General features: G+C 41.0%; 1 protein-coding gene across 1 annotated transcript in view; it reads left to right on the forward strand.

Moving 5' to 3' along the window:
• abca4a (ATP binding cassette subfamily A member 4a) overlaps nucleotides 1-23,810 on the forward strand; it is a 43,346-nt gene that overhangs the window by 17,990 nt on the left and 1,546 nt on the right. Inside the window, exons 11-50 of the mRNA XM_014981404.2 lie at nucleotides 607-723; nucleotides 2,374-2,571; nucleotides 6,027-6,232; nucleotides 6,305-6,481; nucleotides 6,574-6,796; nucleotides 7,310-7,531; nucleotides 7,874-8,078; nucleotides 8,174-8,251; nucleotides 8,346-8,543; nucleotides 8,870-9,047; nucleotides 9,128-9,259; nucleotides 10,374-10,513; nucleotides 10,595-10,732; nucleotides 10,859-11,037; nucleotides 11,249-11,351; nucleotides 12,279-12,484; nucleotides 12,703-12,757; nucleotides 13,194-13,274; nucleotides 14,278-14,435; nucleotides 14,589-14,713; nucleotides 14,794-14,892; nucleotides 14,983-15,172; nucleotides 15,298-15,392; nucleotides 15,499-15,531; nucleotides 15,763-15,868; nucleotides 16,865-16,939; nucleotides 17,046-17,215; nucleotides 17,354-17,531; nucleotides 17,624-17,739; nucleotides 20,505-20,652; nucleotides 20,735-20,858; nucleotides 21,432-21,561; nucleotides 21,664-21,784; nucleotides 21,874-21,936; nucleotides 22,029-22,135; nucleotides 22,380-22,521; nucleotides 22,645-22,779; nucleotides 22,879-22,982; nucleotides 23,069-23,161; nucleotides 23,254-23,503. Of these exons, the coding sequence (XP_014836890.2) occupies nucleotides 607-723; nucleotides 2,374-2,571; nucleotides 6,027-6,232; nucleotides 6,305-6,481; nucleotides 6,574-6,796; nucleotides 7,310-7,531; nucleotides 7,874-8,078; nucleotides 8,174-8,251; nucleotides 8,346-8,543; nucleotides 8,870-9,047; nucleotides 9,128-9,259; nucleotides 10,374-10,513; nucleotides 10,595-10,732; nucleotides 10,859-11,037; nucleotides 11,249-11,351; nucleotides 12,279-12,484; nucleotides 12,703-12,757; nucleotides 13,194-13,274; nucleotides 14,278-14,435; nucleotides 14,589-14,713; nucleotides 14,794-14,892; nucleotides 14,983-15,172; nucleotides 15,298-15,392; nucleotides 15,499-15,531; nucleotides 15,763-15,868; nucleotides 16,865-16,939; nucleotides 17,046-17,215; nucleotides 17,354-17,531; nucleotides 17,624-17,739; nucleotides 20,505-20,652; nucleotides 20,735-20,858; nucleotides 21,432-21,561; nucleotides 21,664-21,784; nucleotides 21,874-21,936; nucleotides 22,029-22,135; nucleotides 22,380-22,521; nucleotides 22,645-22,779; nucleotides 22,879-22,982; nucleotides 23,069-23,161; nucleotides 23,254-23,503 (5,598 nt within the window). The remainder of the gene's footprint in view (nucleotides 1-606; nucleotides 724-2,373; nucleotides 2,572-6,026; nucleotides 6,233-6,304; nucleotides 6,482-6,573; nucleotides 6,797-7,309; nucleotides 7,532-7,873; nucleotides 8,079-8,173; nucleotides 8,252-8,345; nucleotides 8,544-8,869; nucleotides 9,048-9,127; nucleotides 9,260-10,373; nucleotides 10,514-10,594; nucleotides 10,733-10,858; nucleotides 11,038-11,248; nucleotides 11,352-12,278; nucleotides 12,485-12,702; nucleotides 12,758-13,193; nucleotides 13,275-14,277; nucleotides 14,436-14,588; nucleotides 14,714-14,793; nucleotides 14,893-14,982; nucleotides 15,173-15,297; nucleotides 15,393-15,498; nucleotides 15,532-15,762; nucleotides 15,869-16,864; nucleotides 16,940-17,045; nucleotides 17,216-17,353; nucleotides 17,532-17,623; nucleotides 17,740-20,504; nucleotides 20,653-20,734; nucleotides 20,859-21,431; nucleotides 21,562-21,663; nucleotides 21,785-21,873; nucleotides 21,937-22,028; nucleotides 22,136-22,379; nucleotides 22,522-22,644; nucleotides 22,780-22,878; nucleotides 22,983-23,068; nucleotides 23,162-23,253; nucleotides 23,504-23,810) is intronic.

The following is a 23,810-nucleotide window of genomic DNA, read 5'->3' on the forward strand; positions in this document are numbered from 1 at the left end:
AAGCTCCCGGTTGTGGGAACCTGACTGGGATTCACTGGGCCGGCTGAATGCATTCAGCCAGTCGTCACCAGCGGCCTCCATTGTCACCCCCCGGCTCCATTGTCCCCTTTGTCACCCGAAATCAGACACACACAAGAGGAAGGCGTTTAATTGGGTGTACTCTTGAGTGCTTTTATCCCCCCCACTGCACATGACTGAATGCTGGAGTAGCCGACCTTGGGTGCGCTCCTACACAAAGCACTGTACACATGCGGGGTTCTGAACGATAAGCGTGCAGTAAATATTTGACGATCTGGCACCGAAAAGGCCTTCGTCGCAGGTTATCTGTAAAAGCGGGTGGGAATTCTTTGTGGGAGAATGCGCGTGTTGTCTTTGCAAAGCTTGTTTTTGCACAGTTTGATGTGGGAATGGTATGTAGCGGGAGCTTAGGGTGTATGTGTGACTGCGTGCATGCGTGTGTGTTTTTTTAAGCGTCCAAGCTTTGAGTCCAAGTTTGGATTGGGTTTGGGTGTTATTCGCTCCTACCAGTGTTTCCTGCAACCTGAATGCATCTCTCTATATTTTCTTTAGGGGATGTTCAGCTTCTCACTTTCTCCTCCGCTGCAGGCAAACACAACGTTTGAGGAGCTGGAGAGACTGAGGACGATGGGAAAGGCCTGGGAGGAAGTGGCTCCTCAGATCTGGGCTTTTTTCCAAGATGGAGTCCAAGTCAAGATGATCCGGGTGGGACAGCGTTGCAGTCTGGCTGAATAAATAACTTGCGAGTTTATCTCGCACCAGATCTGCTCCTTGTAACATGGGAGATGTGCACGATGACGATCTTTATCACTGCTGCCATTCAGCTGAAACTCAATGCCCAACTATTGTGCCTTTGAATAAGTTGATAAATGATGTTATTTCATCCCGAGCTTCTGACCATTTAGATTAAAGTTCCTGCTCGAATATGGAGAATTTTCTCGATACAATGACTCATCTCTTTTGCTTTCCAGTTTATTTATCAAAATGCGAAACTAGGTCATTGTTCAGATTTACGCCTGCTTGAAACCAGATATTTCCATATACATAACACATCTTTTTCTTCTCACTCTCAGAAGGTAAATCTGATCAAATTTATCCTGTTTTACAGGTCAGTTAGGATTGAGAACATTATTTCTATTTGCTAAATGCCAGAAAAACAAGATTTCTTTTAACTGTTTGCAAGTATCAGTGGTGAAACGGCCTTTTAAACTGCATGACTTGGGCCGAATGTTTTGAATATCCTTCCTCAAACTTCTCACATTGGCCCCTTCCTCCTGGAAGAAGTGATATAACCGAGTCAGGTTTGTAGGCCGCTTTGCCCGCCCACATCCTTTCAGCTTTGCACACAAATTTTCTATGAGAAGGAGATCTTTGTGGTGGCCACTCCTGAACACTGACTTTGTTGACCTTAAGCCACTTTGTCACTAATTTGGCTGCATGTTTAGGGTCACTACCCACTTGGGAGATCCATTTGTGTCCAAACTTTCACCTCCTGGCCTGAGGTGTTTCTTCAATATTTCCACTTAATGTTCTTTCCTCGTGATGCAAATCTAATTTCCCGCTGCAGCAAAAACACCCACAAAACATGATGCTGTCAAACATCACAGTTAGGAAGCCATTGCCCTTTTTTTCCTCCAAGTTCTTCCAAACACTTAAATGTTAGTTTAAACATACCAAAAGAAAATCTCTTCTGAAATGCAGATTTTTTTTGTCCCTGTGTACATTTGCAAATGCCAGTCAGCCTGTTTATGTTGATTCTAAGTCATAACATCTTCCTTCCTGAGTGGCATTTCAGGACATATAAATAACGAAGCTGTTTTGCTCAGGAGGGCTCTCTCTCTCTCTCTCTCTTTCTCTCTCTCATGAGCTTCAGACAACATTCTTACAAGATATTTTGCCTTTGTTTAGGAGTTAATATGCACATTTCACATTTTTAAACAGGTTTAATTAATGTTCATTCTGGGATACAGAACATTTCTCCTTCCTGAAAAGTATAGTGGCTGAATATTTCTACAATGTTTATACTTCTCTAATACTGAAACTGCATGAGCAGATAAAACTGCGCCTTTCAGTCTCTGGAAATTGTGATCAAAAGCTGTTAATTTACCTACAAAAAGAAAGAAAATCATTCTTGGTGGTGTGGCTTCACAATGCTCCGACGGGGTCATCATTTTAGTAGGTTCCACATATGAATTTAAAAAACAAAAACATAATCGCACACTTTCTTTTTTGTTACTGTGGCATTTTGCAAAAAGAATACATTTATCTAAACATGTCTCTTTCTACAGTGCATGTAAACCCATGAATTGATCTGTACATTTTTCAAATTAAGCTCAAAACTTTATTTTATTTCAGGACACCATCCGCAATCCCTCCGTGATGGATTTTATAGACAGGAGCCTGGAAGACGCGCCGTTCTCCTCTGAACACATCCTCAACTTCCTGCACAACGGGCCGCCAGAGGAGCGGCGCTACGACATGCCCGACTTTGACTGGCGAGACGTCTTCAACCTCACTGACCGGGTCGTTCGGATGCTCAATCAGTACGGGGATGTGAGTAAGAAACCACAGTAGCGCATTTTATATTATCTGCCTCTTCGCAGAGAGCACCAATTTATTCTTCAGATGTTTGATTAGCTTGCTAAAGAAAAAAATCACCCCCCCCCCAAAAAACAATTAATCTCACATTTAATAGTTTTATTTCTTAAAATATAGGCAGAAAAAGTGAAGCATCCTGCATGATCTGAAATTAGTAATAGTGTCTCTGCAAGACAAGAGAGCTTTTGTACAGCTAGTAGATTTTTTGTTCTTATTTAGAGGATTAACATTCTTGCAAAATCCTTCTTGTCTTTTAACATTTTTGGCCTGCCATGCAAGCATTTCTGAGGACACTCACATACTTTCTTGTTTGACATGTTAGGCTGGGATTTTATCAGCCTAAAAATAAAATCAAACAAAAAACAAACTGGAAATATGTTGTAGATGTCTTCTTTGGTCATTTTACGTGGTCACCTTTTCAGCAGGTGATTAGCAATGCTTATATCTGTTAATAATTTGCGTTTAATGTGTGAAATTATGCCTTAATTATGATCAAACTAGCATAATCTTCTGTTCTTTAAGTATATTTTTCACCTACAGAAGAAAATCTAAGAGGTGATTTTCACATTTTTTGGCAGTCTTAATAGTAGTTTAATGTTCTGAAGGTCTATTTCTTCTATTCTCTTTTCAAAATGGGAAAGGCAAGAGAACATGCCGTTCCAATTAGGTAGACGTGCGTTGGTGTAAGTTCCCCTTTGGTCAGAACTTCTTTGCGATGAACGTTTTAATTATTGTTCTGGCAGCTGGATAGTTTATCTCCATGTTGCCTTGATGTTAGCTTCCACCTGGCTGCCTGTAGGAACACGGCTGGCACTGAGAGGTGACCTGTAATTTGTAGTGTAGGATCACTTTGCAGTGGGTACACAGCAAAGGGCTACATTTACGCTACTACAACTTCCTTTAACTTTCTGTTCTTAGCCTTGCCGAAGAACCTAAGCCCTTCCAGCTTAGTCATGATCTTATTTCTCAGGTTAGCTGCACGTCTGGGCTTCCTAAGTGGCCTTGATACCCATTCTCATGCTTGGATGGCAAGCATGACTATGTATCCCCCTCCTAACCTGTTGTCTTGATTACACCTTGCAGTAGCGTCTTTGTTGTTCCGCGCCCGTCTGTATTTATGATAGCCAACAATAAAACACTGAGCCAGTAGTCTCTTCAATGTGGGATTTTGAAACTTTACCTTCTCGTCTGCATACAGGCTCTTTTATTAGGCTTGCTGGTATTTCAGCCTTTCAGTAGTTTTCTCTTTGGTCTTCCTTGTCAGAATTTGATTTGAGTTCCTTAAAATCTGTTTTCTGTTTAAGCAAAGTTCAAGTAATCAAAACTTTGTTGGGTTTGTTCTAATTAACTTGTCAGGTCTAGCAGTACTTTAACTTCATTGTGGTTCCCACGAGGTTACACTGAGCTGTGCTAAAAGACGACCTCTGATGTATTTTAATTGGAAATTGTCAATCTAAATGTTTCGCCGTATCAGACGTTTTGGTCTGGTGTTGACACAAACACATTCCAACAGCGCCCCAAATTTCCAGATAAGCCTAAAGTTTCAGGACAATTATTCAAAATTTTCCCCATTCTCTCTTGTGACTTTGATGGTAAGAATTTGGACAGTACTGCCATTATGTTCCTCTGGAAATGTCAGGCTCCAGGTCAGGTCTTTTTCACAAAATAATCCAATCAAGCCTCGCATTTGTCAAGCTTAATGCCCTGGAAGCTAAGCACTGTGCTCTAAGCACTACTCTTGACGTTTTTAGGAGATTCTTGGCTCTCCAATTTGTTCCCTTTGTACAGAAATGTGGTAGTCCACCCAGGTGGGCATGAGCCAAAGCTACAAAGCAGCTGGCCACTCTGTTTTGTTTCATGTTGATTGAGTAGAAGTTAAAAAACAAAGAGAAACCCTTGCGTAACGCTTCTTATAAGGGTCATCTACATTAGTAGGGGGGAATGCATTTAAGACAAAAGAGTAAACTGGCCCTTTTACTGCAGAGGCTCATCAGAATGAGAAGTATATTGCCCTGAAGGGGTTGAGGACAGGGGGGTGTACCTGGATACAAGGCTGGGTAGGTGGTGGGTGCACTTTGTTTTTGTCCAAGTTGAAGCTTACAGCACTTGAGTTTGACAGGAAGAGTGGGAGCGACTGAGGCCGATTAGACACAGCTGTCACTCCATCGACTATCCTTTATAAAGCCTCAACAATAACCGTGAGCTGAACGGTTGGCTCACTCACATTGGTGGCATGTTTGCATATCACACCACCTGAAGAGACTTCACTGTTCGTGTTGGGGAAAATTTCCATAAACAAAGAGATTCTCCCCTAAATGTCACTTGTTTATTAATATTGTTAAGTCTGAAATTGCTCAAATGCATCCAGACCCTTTTTTTTTTTAGGTGTATATCTGTGTTTGCAAAGCAAATGGTGTTTGTGTGTGTGTGTTTTGGGTTGAGGAGGACTGTCGGTAGCCTCGGTGGTAAATAGCTGTTTTGGAGGCATTCCTTTTGGACCACAGCCGTCCTTATTTGCATGAGTTTTCGTTGAATGGTTTCATCGGACACGCTTTTCAGGAATGAGACAAACGCCTCTGCAAATGTGTAAGGGGTCTGTGGAGTCTTGGGCTAGCGCTGGTATTTGTGGGCTTTTCATCTTTTGAGCCACGCTGGAGACATTGCTGAAGCAATAGCAGCTGTATGATGGCAGCCAGTCCACAACTTCTTTTCTGGCAAAGATAGCATTACAACAACAGAACCCTTCAATACAAAATTATCATATTTTTACCCTTCAAATGAGTTATTCAGGGTTATGCTTGTGTGACTGGCATTAACATCTCAAATATTTGACACCAACATTTTCTTTGTGTACTTTTAACAGCAGCCCATGTGCTGCCTGTGGTACTAGAGATTAAGAACCATGACCTTGAAACATTTGCAGTTTACTACAAATGGTCTTTTAGTTAAACTGTAAAATAATTTTACATTTTGTAATGTAAATAAAATGCTGTCTTGTTTCACACTGAACAGAATGAATTGTAGTCATATCCATTAAATTCCAATTGAATTACAATTAGCTGGGATTAAAAGCAAGTATGTTAACATGCTAAGCTGATACGCTAACTGCCAAACAACTTGATATTACTACTGTTATATTAGCATGCTAGCATGTTAAACTGAGCTGCTAACTGCTGAACAACTTCACCTTACCATTGTAATATTAGCATGCTAACATGGTAAGCTGAGAGGCTAACTGCTAAACAACTTGATATTGCTATTGTAATATTAGCATGCTAGCATGCTAAACTGAGTGGTTAACTTCTGTTCAGCATTGTAACTGAAAGTCGGTGCCATTGTACTCCATTCTGGCTTTACTCTTATCTATGTCCTAATGGATGCTTGTCTCTCTTTTATTCCCTCTCTGACAGTGTTTAATTCTTGATAAATTCATACCTCTACCTGATGAAGACGCTGTCACTCATCGGGCCTTGGACCTGTTGGAGGGAGGCAAGTTCTGGGCGGGTCTCGTCTTTACAAACATGTTCTCTTGGACCACCAGCGTTCCACCTCATGTCAAGTTCAAGATCCGAATGGACATCGACATAGTGGAGCGCACCAACAAAGTCAAAGACAGGTTAGATTTGGCTTCCAGCTGATTGTAGGTATGAAAAAAACAGGATTTAAAATGTGTGTTCGCTTTTCTCAGGTACTGGGACCCGGGCCCCAGAGCTGATCCTATGGATGATTTCCGCTACATCTGGGGTGGCTTTGCCTACCTCCAGGACATCATAGAGCATGGGATTATCAGGACTCACACAGGAAAAGAGTGGCCTCTCGGTGTCTACCTACAGCAGTTCCCCTACCCCTGCTACGTGGATGACCTGTGAGTGGAAACATTTCGTTTGATACACTTCGTCTGTCAATAAGTATGTCCTCCATATCATTTCTTTCCTCTCTCCCATCTCCTTCCTTCAGCTTCATGCTGACGTTGAACCGCTGTTTCCCCATCTTCATGGTTCTGGCCTGGGTCTACTCCGTGTCTATGGTAGTTAAGAGCATAGTTCTGGAGAAGGAACTCCGTTTGAAGGAGACCCTGAAAACGATCGGAGTCACCAATGGTGTCATCTGGTCCACCTGGTTTATTGACAGCTTTTTCATGATGGGCACCAGCACAGCTCTACTGACCGCCATCATCATGGTGAGCTTCACATTTGTGCTTCCATGCCTGCATGTCTTCCACCTGAATCATCTAATTTATCCCCCTGTCTGTTTTCGATATAAACTCACTTCACAGATCATAAACGCCAAGTAGTAAACCATTCTACAGTCAGTCATCTCTCTTTTTTTCTGGAACAACTGAATTGATATTAATAGCTCACTTAATGCATACTTTCTCAGTAAATCATTAATGTCAGAGTGACTGATACCATGACATCACGAAGATTATGTCAGAGTTCTACGAGATTTGCAGCAAAGGACTTGTAAATGATTAAAAGCGGGCAGAAACAGCACCTTCTTTATTTTAATACGGTGGGCTTATGCGACCCCTTGTGGACATTATGTGGATCAGTGTTACACCAAAATATCCACATTTTATTTACAAAGAAAGAGAATGATGATGATGTTGTCTTTTTGATTGACCAAAGCAAAACACACATGTTGATACGATTACAGTATCTGAACCTCGTGTGTGTTTCTTTCCTGTCTTCAGGGAGGGAGGGTTCTGAACTACAGCGACCCTGTCATCCTCTTCCTCTTTCTGCTCTCATTCACCACTGCCACCATCATGCAGTGCTTCCTGTTCAGCATCTTCTTTAACCAGGCCAACCTGGCAGCCGCCTGCTGCGGCATCATCTACTTCGCCCTCTACTTGCCACACATCTTCTGCTTCGCCTGGCAGGAACGCATCACCAAAGACATGAAGATCATGGCGGTGGGTGCCTCCACCTCAAAACACGGTTGTATTTCTCTTTTAATCGATAAGCAGATAGATGCCTTGAAAAAGAATTCATCCAACTTAAACCTCCAAATATCTTGTCACTTTACAACCACAAGCAGCATTATAAGGGCATGGAGTTATCATCAATGAAAATGCCATTGGCCCAACTCGAAACTTACCGAGACATGACCACATCCTTAAACCGACAGGCTGAATGGGAGAATCTACTGATATGACATACACCATAGCCCACTTCTTCATGAGAAGTAAAAATGCTAGTCAAGTAGTGGTGGAAAGGACTTGACCATTCTGATTAAACAATGCTTCATCATGCAGAGTCTGCTGTCCCAAGTGGCATTTGGCTTTGGCACAGAGTATCTATCCCGGTATGAGGAGCAAGGGATGGGCCTGCAGTGGGACAACATCCAGACCAGTCCTTTGGAGGGAGACGAGTTCTCCTTCCTCACGTCCATCTGCATGATGGGTTTGGATACGGTTCTCTATGCTGCTCTGGCCTGGTACCTGGACAACGTTTTCCCTGGTCAGTGTGTTGAAATGAACCAAAAGGCGTGCTCTCGTCATAAAAATGTGCTAAGGTTCTGGTTTTATTTTTTTGTTTTCTTCTTGTCATCACAGGACAGTACGGCATTGGTCGCCCCTTTTACTTCCCCTTGCTCCCATGTTACTGGCTCAACAGTGTTGCCCCAGCCTCCGGTATTTCATTCTTATCCTGCGTGGAATATGTTTTAGTGACTTTACACAAGATAATATGGGTGATTATGCCAGGATACTTTATCTTTTTCCAAAGGAAATTACAGTACGGAACTGGAGAAAAAAAGCTTCGACAATCTGACAAACAAGGAGCAAGGAGAGAAAAAGGCTGCTGCGGAAACCGCCGAGCAGGTGGAACCACAAGCTAAGGAGAAGGAGGACATACCTTCATGTGAACATCATGATCAGCGTGAAAAGCTCAGCCACACAGAGCCTGAGAAGAACCAGAAGGACGGTAAACCCAGAATATGACTGTAGCTGCCTTACAGAGTGCTTTTCCATCCCAGACAGGATTCATTGTGTGGAACCTTGATGACCTTGTGTGTGTTTGAACTTGTTGACATTTGTAAACTCACACCTCTCACCTACCAGTCTCCTGTTTAGTTAATCAGTAGACTTTTTGACTCCGTATTGCATTCCAGGCACATGACTTCATCAACCGTTAGGCAACAAAACACATTTGTTTCACTCTCTGCATGAAACTAACACGGTTTAAACTCAGAGACATTTAAAGTCTCGCTCCAGACGGTGGAAAAACAGAGTTGTTTTTGGTATCCACAGAGGAGCCGTTCTTCGAGGCAGAGCCAGCAGATCTGGTGAAGGGGGTCTGCATCCAAAACCTGGTCAAGGTATTCAGCAGCTGCTCCTCGCCGGCCATCGACGGACTCAGCATCAACTTCTACGAGAGCCAGATTACGGCCTTTCTCGGGCACAACGGAGCCGGGAAGACCACCACCATGTATGTCGCTTAGACTCTCTGTTGGCATGTAAGCGGAATGCTGAACGTAAGAGAGAGTCTATGTCTTCTCTTTGTCCCAGGTCAGTCTTGACTGGAATGTTCCCTCCCACCTCGGGGACGGCCACCATCTACGGCAAGGACATCCGCACGGACATGGACAGCATTCGCATGTCTCTGGGAATGTGTCCTCAGTACAACATCCTTTTTCAGCAGTATGTCACTTCTCACGTATTTAACTAGCATAAGCTGTGCTCTGAGAAAGACATTCTTGACCCTTAAATGATTTCACATTCAACCCTTAAAGATTTGTGCTTTTCTCAACCACAAATCTTGAAGCATTGTGTTGGGATCTCCTGTCACAGTCCAACACTTTTGGCATATATCTGAGGTTCTTATCTTGCTGGAACGTGGACACCTGCCCTCATCTCAAATCCTTTGAAACCTCTAACAGGTTTTCCACCAGGACTGCCCTATTTTTAGCTCTTCCTGTTACCTCAATTCAGTTTCTTTATCCTTCTGACCATGAATTTGGCACAGCTGCGGTTCCCCATGGGGAGGGGACTGTACATGGTGTTGTACGCTGTTTTATACCCTACATAGTCTTCTACATGTAAGCCAAAAAGTTCAATGTCTTCTACTTTCTTCAACTCTGTCCCACATACCTTTGTGGCTTGTGCCAAAATGCAAACAGGACTTTCATAGCTTTCTTTAAACACAAGGTTTCTTTGGGAAGTAATTTGTAGAGTACAAAACTAACAATTTCCTCGTATTCCAATTCTCTTACCTGAGTTGTTGCTATAGGCATTTTGACTCTTTGATTAAATAATGTTCTCATAAAAGACCTGGGTCTTTTAGACGGACAGCCATGGTGTGGTAGGTTTGCCACCGTGTCCTGCTATTTCATTTTTTTGATAATGAATTAAAAAGCTCTTCATAGGGGTTTAAAACCATTAAATATTTTTTATAATCTAGCCCTGCTTTAAAATTTTCCACTAATTTATCCCCGAATTGTTTGATGAGCCTCTTCATGATGCTGTTTGTTCTTTAACATTTTCTAACAAACCTTCACAGAGCATCTAGATTGATGCCGGAGACTAGACACTAGAGTTTCACTTTCCTTCATAAATAATTTCTTAAAGCCAACATGTATTTTCAACTCTCAATTGTCCAGTACTATCACACATAAACCCGACGAAAGATATTAAAAATTGAAGTTGCAACTTGAAATTTCAAGCTAAAACTTCAAGTGGTAGCACCTTTTGAAGTTTTAGGTTTTAAGTTGGAAAAAACGGTGGCACTCATTTGTACCAGCTGCTTGTTCCTCAGCATGACGGTGGCAGAGCACATTCTCTTCTACGCGCTGCTGAAAGGCCGTCCGATAGCTGAGGCTGAGGAAGAGGTGGAGAACATGCTGCAGGATCTGGGCCTTCCTCACAAGAGAGACGAACTGACCCAGAATCTCTCAGGTCTCTTTAGAATCGCGTGCAATCCCTGCCCTCTGGCACACACAAAGAAAACACACATTTATCTGTTGTTTCGACGTCCAGGGGGAATGCAGAGGAAGTTGTCGGTAGCTTTGGCTTTTGTTGGTGGAGCCAAGGTGGTGATCCTGGATGAGCCCACCTCGGGGGTTGACCCGTATTCCAGGCGCTCGATTTGGGACCTACTGCTCAAATACCGTTTGGGTAACACAGATTATTCTAATTCACACCACAGGAAACTATCACCCGTATTCATGATTATGTGATACATCAAACATCCCTCCATGTTTCCTTCTCTCACCATCACTCGTCTTGATTTGTGGTTTTCAGGACGCACCGTGATCATGTCCACCCACCACATGGATGAGGCTGACCTGCTGAGTGACCGCGTGGCCATCATCTCTCAGGGTCGCCTTTACTGCTGCGGCTCACCCATCTTCCTGAAGAACTGCTTTGGGGCAGGCTTTTACCTCACTCTGGTTCGCAGGATGAAGCACGAGCCTCCTAACGTGAGGAACTGGGAAAATGAAAGTGTTTATTTGTCTGAAACACAGTAGATTGAAAAGTCTGTGAGAACTGCTGAAATGCTTAACGTCATGTAGAGCAAGCTTGACTGACATCTGTAGTGATGTGTAAAAAACAGTATAGTAGAAGTACAGTTTTTCGTTTTTGCCTGAACGTGGTCATTTAATCCTGGTATCGCTTCATCTGACCAACCAGACTAGCTGCGACTGCACACAGGACTGCTCGTGTAAATGCTCCAAATGTTCGAAGTTTAAAGTCAACCAGGAAGAAAGCCACACCCCAGACAGACAGCTGGATGGTAAGACATTCACCTCATTGTGATGTGTATGGTCAGTGGTCAGTCTGCTCTCCTGTTACGAAAACAGTGGAGTGTAATCTCTTGATTACTGTCCTTTCACAAAATATTACCAAGTAATTTTGGTCGTGCAAATGTCTTAGTAAACTTGAAATAAGCTAAAATAACTCAAAAGTAACTTTTCAGCAAGATACTTGAAGACACCAAAACTAATTTACAAGTAACTTTTTTAGCAAGAAATAGGAGCTTGTTTTAAGTAAATAATTTCTTAATATTGATGAAAAAGTCCCAGTTCTATTGGCAGATACATTAACTTGTAACATGGGAAAAATGTCTTGTTTTATGTGAAATAATCTGCCAGTGGAACAATAACTTTTTCATCAATTTTAAGGATTTACTTACTTAAAACAAGCTCTTATTTCTTACTAAAACAAAAAGTTACTTGTAAGTTAGTTTTGTCTTATTTCAACTATATTAAGATATTTGCACTAGAAACTAAACCAAAATTACTTGGTAAGATTTTGTGTTTTTGCAGTTAACTGGATTGTAGTCAGTCCACTGTCAACCGATACACCTAAAACGCATCTGTTTTAGTTATAGAAAAATTCAGATTTACGTTTGACTTGCAATGTCAATGATTTTCTTCTATGTTCTTCTTCACTGACTATCATTCTAAGTGCAGGACAGCACTAAATTGGCACTGCTAACAAGCATATTGATAAGTCTCTATGAATATTTGAATAAAACTATGTTTCAAATTTCTATTAGTCTTCAGTGGTCAGTAACCGCACTACAGGATAGTAGGAAATTGTTCACTGTAACATATTAAGGTTTTTAAAGACGGGATAGCAATGACCATAAAATCCTTCAAACTAATTTGACCCATCCTGGTGAAAAAAGGAACATCTTACCTCTTCCACCCACCTTCAGGTAACATGGAAAGCATCACAGCGTTGGTCCACCACCACGTTCCACAGGCTCGGCTCATCGAGGCCATCGGACAGGAGCTCACCTTTCTGCTGCCGAATCGGGACTTCCAGCCCCGGGCGTACGCCAGCCTCTTCAGGGAGCTGGAGGAAACCCTGGTGGACATCGGCCTCAGCAGCTTTGGTGTGTCCGACACCTCGCTGGAGGAGGTCAGTGGAACTAATCGAAAAATAATTATAGTTTCCAATTACAGCCACATTTTAAGCCCATCAAAAATCTCCTGGTCCCTGTCCATTACAATGTCTTAAATAGTCCTCCTAATGCAGTGAACATAAAAGTTTAAATAACCCAAAAAGGTGTGGATCTTTTTAATAAAAAGTGTTCACCATTAATCTTAAGTCTAAGAAATGAATCTACTTTCTTGCAGATTTTTCTGAAAGTCACAGCAAATGGGAATGCAACCAACAAGAAATGTAGTCAAGGTATCTCAAAAGCAAAAGCAAAAAATAGTAATAGTGGTTCCTCCATTTTGTGTCCTTGTTCCACATTTTGTTCCAACCTGCCATTTTGTTCTTGTTGCCAACAATTAACTTACAAGTACCTTTCACTTAACTTAAAGAAAAATACTTTTGATTATCTGTTGTGAAAGTGCATAAGAAACATCTTTAAGATAGGATTTGACCTATTTTCTTTACAAAATGTCTTGTGTAATAGGGCCAGAAAAAAATGTGCACAAAAAGTTCATAAACCTTACAAAATACAAAATGGCGAAGGGGCAAAATGACTAACAAAATCCCCTTATAAACTCCCCACTGTTGTAAAAAGTGATTTTGTATCCAACTCTAGCTCTAACCATGTATCAATCTACCTCCTACCCTGTGTGTCTTGTCTTTTGTATAATTTCTTTTAAACCTTCAGACAGGAAATCATTGCAACAGATTTCTCGAGCTAGTCTCAGTGGATTCAACAGAGTGGCTGTTGATGTGGAGGCACAGAAAGGTGACAAAGGCTTTCAGCTCTCAACAACTGCAGCTGTTGTCTGACAAACATGTTCTCTGAGTTTTTAAAGAAAGAGAAAGTAATGCTGTGACATTCTGACAAATGTCACAGCATTTTTTAAGACAGAGCAAAGGCGGATAGTAGGTTGCCAATGCCTGGGAGGCTTATCATTGTAAAAAGGCAGCAATTTCCAGGGTGAGGTTGGTACAAAACAAAACCAGACTGTCTACATGTGAGATTCCTACAAAACAACACCTCATCATGACACCATTTACATTGTTGAAAGATTGGTATAGGATTTAACCCCATACACCCACAGTTTGCTCCACCTTAAGCTAGCTGTTAGCTTGTGTGTCATTAAACTAAACTTGTTAGCATCTGGGTAATTTTTCTACAGCAGAACAAAGGATATTTTTATATTTGAAAAATATACTTTGGTATGTTTTGCAGGACAACAGCACAATGAGCATCACATCGTAGTAGCCAACAAGACCAGCTATTTATAATGAGCTTATGCTGCATTTGATTTATCTCGGAAGTCGGAGATCTGGGAAATCTCAAAAAGATGATCCATTTAATGTGTTCACTAATAAATTGTTTTTGTACAGCAGTATGTGTTCCACTTCTTCCATGAGACACAAAACGAATGAAGTTCTAATAGATTATACTTGCAAGTTTCACTGTGTTTTATATGAATGGCAGCCATATTGGATAATGAACTCAGGGCTGACAGGAAAAGCTTGACTTTTCAACTAGGATTTCTAAGTTCAGGTCTGGTTTTATTTCCAACTGAGAACTCAGAAACTACAACTTCCAAACATGGCACACCGCTAGCCACCAACTTCCTCTGGCATGATTGCATTATAAATAGTAAACTCTATTAGTCTTGCTGGCCAATAGATTTTGACTACTGCATCTAGAACTCAATGCTTGGGTAGCTACGGCTTTAAATATATTAGTGGAAGTTACTGTATGCCAATGTGGTCTCTGTTTTCTTTTTCAGAGACCAATGGCCATGGCCCTAATGAGTTCCCAGAGGGCAGCGAAGGTAAAGGATCCTACCAAGTCAGAGGCGTCTGTCTCATCATCAAACAGGTCCTGGCCCTGCTAATCAAGAGGTGGCATCATGCCACACGCTCCTACAAAGACTTCATCGCCCAGGTTACCTTTCTGTGATTTTTCATGCTAAGTCAGCTACTATTTATTATACTCAATGTGCTTCATAGTGGTATGAATATGTTTGAAAATCACATTTCAGAACTGTTTCGTTTCATTTCAATTGTTTCAGTGTAATTATTTCTTTGGTTCTGGTAGATTGTCCTTCCAGCCAGCTTTGTCTTCTTGGCACTGATGTTTACTCTCATAGTCCCGCCTTTTGGAGAGTATCCAAGTGTGACGCTCACTCCTTGGATGTATGGGAGACAGTACACATTCTTCAGGTGGACGCAAAATCATTTTGAATTCAGCTAAAATAGACGAAGTGACGTGAAGTTAGAAGACTGAAATCTCTCCATTGCAGCAATGAGCGTCCCATGGATGCACAGATGAGATATTTTGGGGAGGTTTTGCTTGACAAGCCTGGTTTTGGGACCCGCTGCATGGCCGATGAACCTTTGGAGTAAGTAGATGTCATTGCTATGGATGCGTTTTGTGTTTATTTTCTGGAATACTTTGGCTCACAGAACGGCTCGATTTCATCCCATCCTAGAGATTTCCCGTGCAATAACATCACCACAGAGTGGGAGATGCTGATGGTCAACCCTTCCTTGATAGAAATGCTGGAGAGCCCAAAGTGGACTCCTCTTAGACCCTCTCCAGAATGCCAATGCAGCACATCCAAGAAGCTCACCATGCTCCCTGTGTGTCCTGAAGGAGCTGGAGGCCTCCCGCCTCCACAGGTCGGTTGGTGCTGAACATGTCCAGACTTTTGTGCAGAAAAGCAAAACATTACTTTAGATAAATCATCTGATGAGAATCTAGAATCACGTTTTTTTTCTTTTCTTTTCTTGTTTTTTTTTTTTAGAGGATCCAGTCAACTGGAGATGTTCTGTTTGACCTTACTGGTAGGAACATCTCTGACTACCTTGTGAAAACGTATCCCACCCTAATCAGGACCAGGTATGGAGGCTTTGAAGCCCTTAAATGAAAATATGTAGACTTGGATTGCAGGACTTAATTGGAATCGTGTGAAATAATGTAATATCTCTGTTTGATCTCTCTGCAGCTTGAAAAGCAAATATTGGGTGAATGAGCAGAGGTAAATACCAGCAATATTACACAGTGGAAAATATACTTACAATATCACATTTATATTGTAAGTATACCAAATATATGTATTTCACCTTGAAATACAATTCACAGACAGATGTAACTGTTTGTGTTGTATTTCCCTCTTGTGGTCAGATTGTTTACTGCAGTTACTCCTCTGACTTAGATGTTTAGATGCTTAGATGCAGGTTTCATAAAGAGGTTTTTCTGTGGTGTCCAGGTATGGAGGGATATCAGTGGGTGGACAGCTTCCTGTTTTAGGAGTGCAGCCGAAGACGCTTCAGGACTTAGCAGCTCAACTGGGACAACTTCTGAACCTTACTGGGGTGAGGCTGAAAGGAATAGTTAAATAAAATTGTGTTAAAAGGTTACAAGTAGTTTCTTGCAGTAGATAACTCCAATCTCTTTTGTTTCAGGTGGTTATTTAAAGAGTAACTGATGGGTATTTAAAAAATAAATATAGAAAGGAGGTGGTGCAGCACCTAAAAATCTTTGAGTGAAAATGTACTGACAGTGTAAGCCCTTTTTAGTGAGAATAACTGTCCAAAAGTGGTGCAAAAAGGTAAAATAATTAAAATAGCTAAATAGCTTTTAGTTTTCATAAAGAAATTATATGTACTGATAATGTATTTTACACTGTCTGAATTTTCTATTTTTTAGTCACCCTGACTAGATTTGGCTTACATGATCTGTTCTCAATTTCTCCTGTAAATTATCATGTCTAAATAGTTTCACCAATAAAACTTGGTCCATAAAATAGCATTTGCACAAACTGCTGTGACGGATAAAGTGTTTGTTTTTTTTCTTTTTAAGACGGTCTTCTTTAGTCTTATGATCAGCTCTTGGGACCAACTAATTTGCATTTATCTGAATCAAGACAGTAAGAGAGTCAGAAGTCTTGACATTCAGTTTGAGTCTGATCTTAAGTGTTGTACTGAGAACAAATATTGCTGTAGCTCCTTGTTTCACGCAGGAAGATAATTTGTGGTGCGCAGCCCTCTGCTTATGTTTTTCTGACGTTTATTATATTAGCTTCTTTGTAAGTCACTGTCCAATGCAAATAGGACAATAAATTAGAAATTCATGACATCAATGAAACAAGATGATTTTGACGTTTAAAGTATTTTAAGAAAATAAAAGTCAATTTTGGTCTTGGTTCTTCTTGATATGCTGATCTGAATTTATACTGAATAAAGGAACCAAGACAGTTAGCTACTACTTAAAACCTTTAATCTATTATTTTATGGGATTGTTTGGATTAACTTCCATTTAAAAGCCTTTTTAACATATTGTTGCTTTTAAAAAGGTAACTTTTTTTTCAGGGTCAATACTCCAAAGAAACACTTAAAGGAATAGGGAAGTTCCTCAGGTACATGGAAACAGAAAACAATGTCAAGGTTAGTCCTTTACAGCTCATCAGTCGGGTAATTTATCTAGATATGGATCAAATATGAAATACACGATACATGCTACATTATGGTAATCAGTTGCAGTTTTTCCTAGGTCTGGTATAACAATAAGGGCTGGCATGCCATGGTGTCTTTTATGAATGTGGCCAACAATGCCATCCTTCGTGCAAATCTTCCAAAAGGAGCAGATCTGAACGAATACGGGATCACAGTCGTCAACCATCCTCTGAACCTGACCAAAGAGCAGCTCTCTGAGATCACCGTGTGAGTGTCCTTCGTCCTCACCGTTCTTCCTCCATCCATTTTCTTGAATTGTTCGCCTATCGTGATTAGAACACAGCAAATGATCTTGTTTTCCTTTCACCCCAGCTCATGAAAGCTCTCCCACTTCTCCTTTTCCAGGCTCACCACCTCGGTGGACGCAGTGGTGGCCATCTGCGTCATCTTCGCCATGTCGTTCGTCCCAGCTAGTTTCATCCTGTACCTCATCCAGGAGAGGGTCACTCAGGCCAAACACTTGCAGTTTGTCAGCGGTGTTAGTCCACTGGTGTATTGGACGGCCAACTTTCTGTGGGACATGGTACAGTGGCCCAGTTACCTTCTTGAGATTGCTGGCACAATCTAGGCCATGTAATTAGAGCTTGAACCGAGGCTCTCTGTGACTACCTCCAGGTGAATTACTCCATCAGTGCAGCGATGGTGGTGGAAATTTTCCTGTTTTTCGATAAGAGGTGTTACACCTCACCAGCCAACCTGCAGCCCCTTATTGCCCTGCTCATGCTGTATGGGTGAGTTGGACTAAGTCCTGTTGTCTGTTTTAAAGGTCCTTCTTTTTTTTTTTTTCAAATGGAGGAACAAAAACAGAAAAGTAAGTTAGTGTAACTATACCACAACTGGGTTATTTAGGAGCAATCCTGGCCCCAAAGAGGAAATCTCAATTACTATTTGCACCCCTGATAAAGAAATATAAAAAAAAAATTCCAGCCTTCTTACTGTTTGCATTTCACACAAAATAATGTTACAAGAAATAATTATTTCACAAATTCACTGGTGCAACACTTCTCAGTGCTCCTACAACTCCTTTTTAGTAAAAGTAAGTGGATAATACTTTGACTTTATTCATTTTTCCAAGCTGTATAGGAACTTTTTATTGGTCATCCATGAGCGTCTTTTACCTTGGGTATAAGAGGTGCCCATTTATCTTGGCCACTAAATGGAAAATCCAAGAGAACATACCAGCAGTCTAAACATAGCTACAAGAACATCCCAACTCCCCTAAACATACCTTTATCTACAGTCAGAGTGATAATTAAACAGTTTAAACAAATGCAGCTGTGACAAACGACACTGTTTAAGTTTACTCTGCCATCAGGCTCAGAAAGTAGGACGGTAGTGAAGGGGAAAAAAATTAACAACAAAAATCTTTAAAGTTAATTTATCAAGAGCTGCAAATTTTTTTCAATTTCGTTTTAATTAATTTAATTTTCTGATATAACTTTTAGTGTCTTTAATAGTTTGCCAATCATTGTTGGGTAACACTGTAAATCTAATATGATGTAGTTCCTTCCCAAAAACATAAGCAAATAATCTTTATTCACATTTTTTCTTTCAATCATTTGTTGATGATAAAGTTCCCTCCCCCCCTGCTATTGTTTAAAAGGTTTAATCAAAACTGTTACTGCACTCTCCTCTTATTGACTCCTCTGGTATAGCTGCTGCATGAAGCAGCATGTTCTCCTGTCTTTCTCCTTTTGGAGAATGCCTAAGTGCATTGAGGATTAATGTTGCCTCATAGGGAAGCAAAATATCAGGGATAATTGATTGAATAGTCTGAGACAATCTAATCAAATTAAAAAAATTATATATATATATATATATATATATATATATATATTAGAGATGTGCCGATCAGGTTTTTTCCTGCCGATACCGATACCGATCAACCATGAGGGCCGATACACCGATACCGATCACCGATACCGATCACATAATTATTATTTATTTATTTTTTATCATAAACACTACCGGTTACATTATGTGGAAAAAGGAACCATCAATTCACCTTAATTTAGACAAAAACTTGTTTTTAATAACTTTTTCCAAGAAGAAAACTAAACAAAACAGGCATTGTGCAAATTGTACTGCTATTGATACTACTATCTTTAACAGACTGATAACATATGACGGCTCTGAAGAGGCTAAATAATGCAAAGAGCCCAAATAAAACCTCTCAACATTGCCAAAAAGTTCAAGTATAAAACTTAACATTCAAAGGTAAAAACAGGTTCCATTACAATAAACAATCCAGATTTACAGAATGAAAACTTCCTGTTAGCATGGCGGCTAGCTGATTACTGCTAGCTCTGATTGGCTGTTTCTGACTGAGCGGAGTAATTATGCAGATCAGGGAGGAGATCGATTATTTTTTTAGAGATTATCTGTCTCATGTTAGGACAGCGAAAGTTTTAATACGTAGGTAAAATGTATTTTTTAAGTTAGATGCTGCAGCTTTAATCAGAGGTTCGGTGTGAGAGTCACTACCAGGTGGAGCAGAAGCGAAGCTCCGTCTGTCAGATATTACTACCTGTAGCGTAGCAGCGGCTCAACAGCGAGAGCAGAACCAGCGTCTGACATCGCAGCTCGAAGACTTAAATAATTTTGCGGGTTATTTGTTTAGCTTTCTGACCGTCATGCTAATCCGGGTGAGTGTTTGTAGCTGTGCGCTGCTTTACCTGCTATCTGATCGCTCCGTATGTCTTTTTTACTGCAGTGAGCCTCGATGTAGCCAAACTCCGTCAAGTATGGCATTGTTTTTATGTCGTATTAGATTCGTTGTGTTGATGCATTTTGACCTGCTTCAATTTTCCCCACAACACGCAAACTTCCCCATTCACTCAGTGCGTTATAGTTCCACATCGCTTAGGATTTGTTGCTGCGCGTTTGCGCAGAGTGAAGGAAAGAGGAGACCAGCTGCACAGTCAGGCTGCGAAATGAGAAGCAGGTGATCGGTATCGGTAAAAGAGACAATGATCGCCGATCACCGATCATGCACTTTTTCACGAAAATCGGCCCGATTATGATCGGTGACCGATCGATCGGCACACCTCTAATATATATATATATATATATATATATATATATATATATATATATATATATATATATATATATATATATATATATATATAAGTGTTTGGGAAGTCAATAACCACTTGTTAAAACCAATTCTATATGGGATTTTTTTAAAACCTACTAAATAAACACTAAAAGTTAATTTTTTCTAAAAGTTTACATTAGGAAATTATGCAATAGCAACAAACAAGAGAGAGTTTATATCAAGACTTTTTCCCTTTCGTTACCAGTGTTGGCAATAACTGATACAAAATGTATAAAATATTGTTATGAACAGTTGGAAAATTTTAAATTGTCTGGAAATACAGATTTGTTGTTAAGGTCCACACCTGATTCGGACAATCATGACTAACAGGATGTGAACGGGTATCGGGTATCGTTCATCGTTCATCGTTTCAGACGAATTGACTCTCTTCCCCAGCTGGTCAGTGACACCCATGATGTACCCCATGTCCTACGTCTTCAGCGTCCCCAGCACAGCCTACGTCTCTCTGTCCTGCATCAACCTCTTTATCGGGATCAACAGCAGTGCCATCACCTTCATCCTGGACCTGTTTGAGAGCACTACAGTAGGTCCATGGCGAATATCAACCTAAATTCAACAAGTTTCCCTCTTACTTACACTTCCTTTCTTTCTTCTTTTCAATTCAGGCTCTTTACAGATTCAACCAGATGTTAAAGACAGTGTTGCTCATCTTTCCCCATTACTGCCTTGGTAGAGGTCTCATAGATATGGCCATGAACCAGGCTGTGACTGACGTCTATGCTCGCTTCGGTAATCACACTACTTTTCTGTGTCTCTGTATCATGTCTGAGCTCGACGAATGTCCAGTCACTCCATGTGTCACAGATCAGATTCTATATATTCACTTTAGTACTGCGGCTTGCAAAAACATTCACACCTTTTGGACCTTTTCTTATTTTGCAACATTGGAACCTCTGAACTAGATTGTATTTTATTTGGATTTAAAGTGATAGATCAAGATAAAGTAGTGGATAATTGTGAAGCATGTATTCTACACACTACACCAAACTTTGAAAAATGATTGCTTAATGCAAACACCATGTGAATGTGGCGCAACTACAAACCTACCAAGAGCTTTGATGAGAGAAGCAGCCAAGAGAGCCATAGAAACTCTGGAGGAGTTGCAAAAATTAGGAAAATACTATAAAGCCCGTTTACATGGACGTGGCTTTAACTTGCTCTTACACTGAAGACTGTAAATATTGAGCAACGAAATGGGAAAAAAAAAGTTTAATGTGTATGAATACAAGGCCTTGTACATCCTTCTGAAACAGCTACAAATAAGAGATATTACAAGTATGCTGTGTTTATCCGCGGCCTCAGGTGAGGATTACAGTCCAGATCCCTTTAACTGGGACTTCATTGGGAAGAACCTGTCCTGCATGACCGTGGAGGGATTTGTTTATTTCATCCTCAACATCCTGTTTCAGTACCGCTTCTTCCTGGATCACTGGTAAAGGACAGGGAACCTTCACAACACTTTTCTAAGATGTAATGTCATTTCCAGGATTTTGGATTTACTAAGAAAGCTTTTTTTTATTTGTTATAATTATAGGATTCCAGATAGCCCAAAGCCTCATATGCTAGAGGAAGATATAGATGTGGCTGAGGAAAGGGAGCGAATCCACAGGAGTAAAAATACATTCGATATTTTACGCATAAAAGACCTGTCCAAGGTGAGAGATTTCAATATGTGAGGATTAGACAGAAATAAAGTGATTGAAAACTAAACTAGTCAGGATTCGTTTCGCTGTTATCTGACCAGACGTACAGAGGAACAATCATCCCCGCAGTGGATCGGATCTGTGTTGGAGTTTCACCTGGAGAGGTGTGTCCCGCTTTCTTTAAATCCGTCCCGAACAGCTGCTCTCAGCAGTAGACAGTCGGATAAGTTTTTATTTTTTTCATCTTCATCTGCAGTGCTTTGGTCTGCTGGGAGTAAATGGAGCCGGGAAGACCACAACGTTTAAGATGCTGACTGGAGACATAGACGTGACGTCAGGAGAGGCTACTGTCTCCGGCTACAGGTTCATGATATAAACAATACGATTTAATGTCAACATTAAAATAGGTGACACAGAGTAGGTAGTGTGACATATTGAGTCTGTTTCTAGTTTTTTTTTTTTTTTTTTTTTTTTTTTTTTTATCAAGTCACAGCTTTAACCACACATTTGATAAGATGTGAACACTAGGATTGTAGCTTTGTAGTAATCTGTTCTCTCATCCGATCTTCAATACTAAGTTGCCTTTTGATGCCACGCTCTGTTTCAGCATTTTGACCAACATCCTGGACGTCCACCAGAACATGGGTTACTGCCCCCAGTTTGGTGCCATCGACGAGCTGCTGACAGGAAGAGAGCATCTGCACCTGTACGCCCGCCTCCGAGGGGTCCCAGAGTCTGAGATCAGCAGGGTGAGATGATGCATCTTTCATGATGATGACCATCATTTATTGCATTTCACTTGGGTAAATAAAGAATGAAATGTTCCACAGAGCTTACATCTGTACACAGTATATATTTTCTGTCTTTTTCAGGTGGCTGAATGGGCCATCCAGAAGCTGGGTTTATCAGAGTACGCAGGTCGAAGCGCTGGGACCTACAGTGGAGGAAACAAGAGGAAACTCTCCACCGCCATTGCCATGATCGGCTGTCCTGCTCTGGTGCTGCTGGTGAGCATTAAACCATCCGGCATTTCAAGGTAGAACCGACAAAACTCTGCTGTGAACATTTATAAATATGGCTGTCGTGGTTTACTTCCTGTCCCTCAGGATGAGCCCACCACAGGCATGGACCCCCTCTCCAGACGCTTCCTTTGGAACTCCATCATGAGTGTCATTCAGGACAGAAGAGCAGTGGTCCTCACCTCACACAGGTAAACCGAGGGTTGCTGTGGATTGAGCTCTACACATGCATGAGCTTACAGATGTTGCCTCACAATGCAATTGCTATTTCATTCAGCATGGAAGAATGTGAAGCGCTTTGTACCCGCTTAGCCATTATGGTTAATGGATCCTTCAAATGTCTGGGAACTATTCAACATCTCAAATACAAGTCAGTCGTTGCACTTTACGCTCGTTTCATTTCTAGCAACAGTAACCGACCCGTGCTAAGCATAACTTGATAATATTACTATTGCGATCCAGGTTCGGTGACGGCTACGTGGTGACCATGAAGATCAGGGCGGCCAAGCCCGGCTGTCTGCCCGACCTGAACCCAGCCGAGGCGTTCATGGAGAGCACCTTCCCCGGCTCCATCCAGAGGGAGAAGCACTACAACACTCTGCAGTATAAGATCTCCTCTCCATCGCTGGCCAGGATATTTCAAATGGTCCTGGCTAACAAGGACAAGCTAAACATAGAGGACTACTCTGTGTCCCAGACGACTCTTGACCAGGTCAATGTACACACAGAAACAATCCAGAGTTTGAGTTTTCTTTCCTATTACATTTGACCTCTGTATAATATTTTACAATGGTCCTGCAAAGTGTACACCTCTATGTATTCTCTGAAAAGTAAAAATCATATGAAAAAAACATTTTCAAACTTTTTTGACCTTTAGTATGACACCTGTTATGCATAATTCAACTAGGAAAACAAACAAATCTGTGATGGGAAAAACATATAAGAATAAAAAATGGCAATCTAGTGTACACTCTTAAACTGATAATTTGCTGGAGCCAATTTTAATTCAAAAGCAGCTT

The sequence above is a fragment of the Poecilia mexicana genome, unplaced genomic scaffold (genome assembly GCF_051168715.1).
Source record: "Poecilia mexicana isolate PSO_F unplaced genomic scaffold, ASM5116871v1 scaffold_20, whole genome shotgun sequence".
NCBI lineage: Eukaryota > Metazoa > Chordata > Actinopteri > Cyprinodontiformes > Poeciliidae > Poecilia > Poecilia mexicana.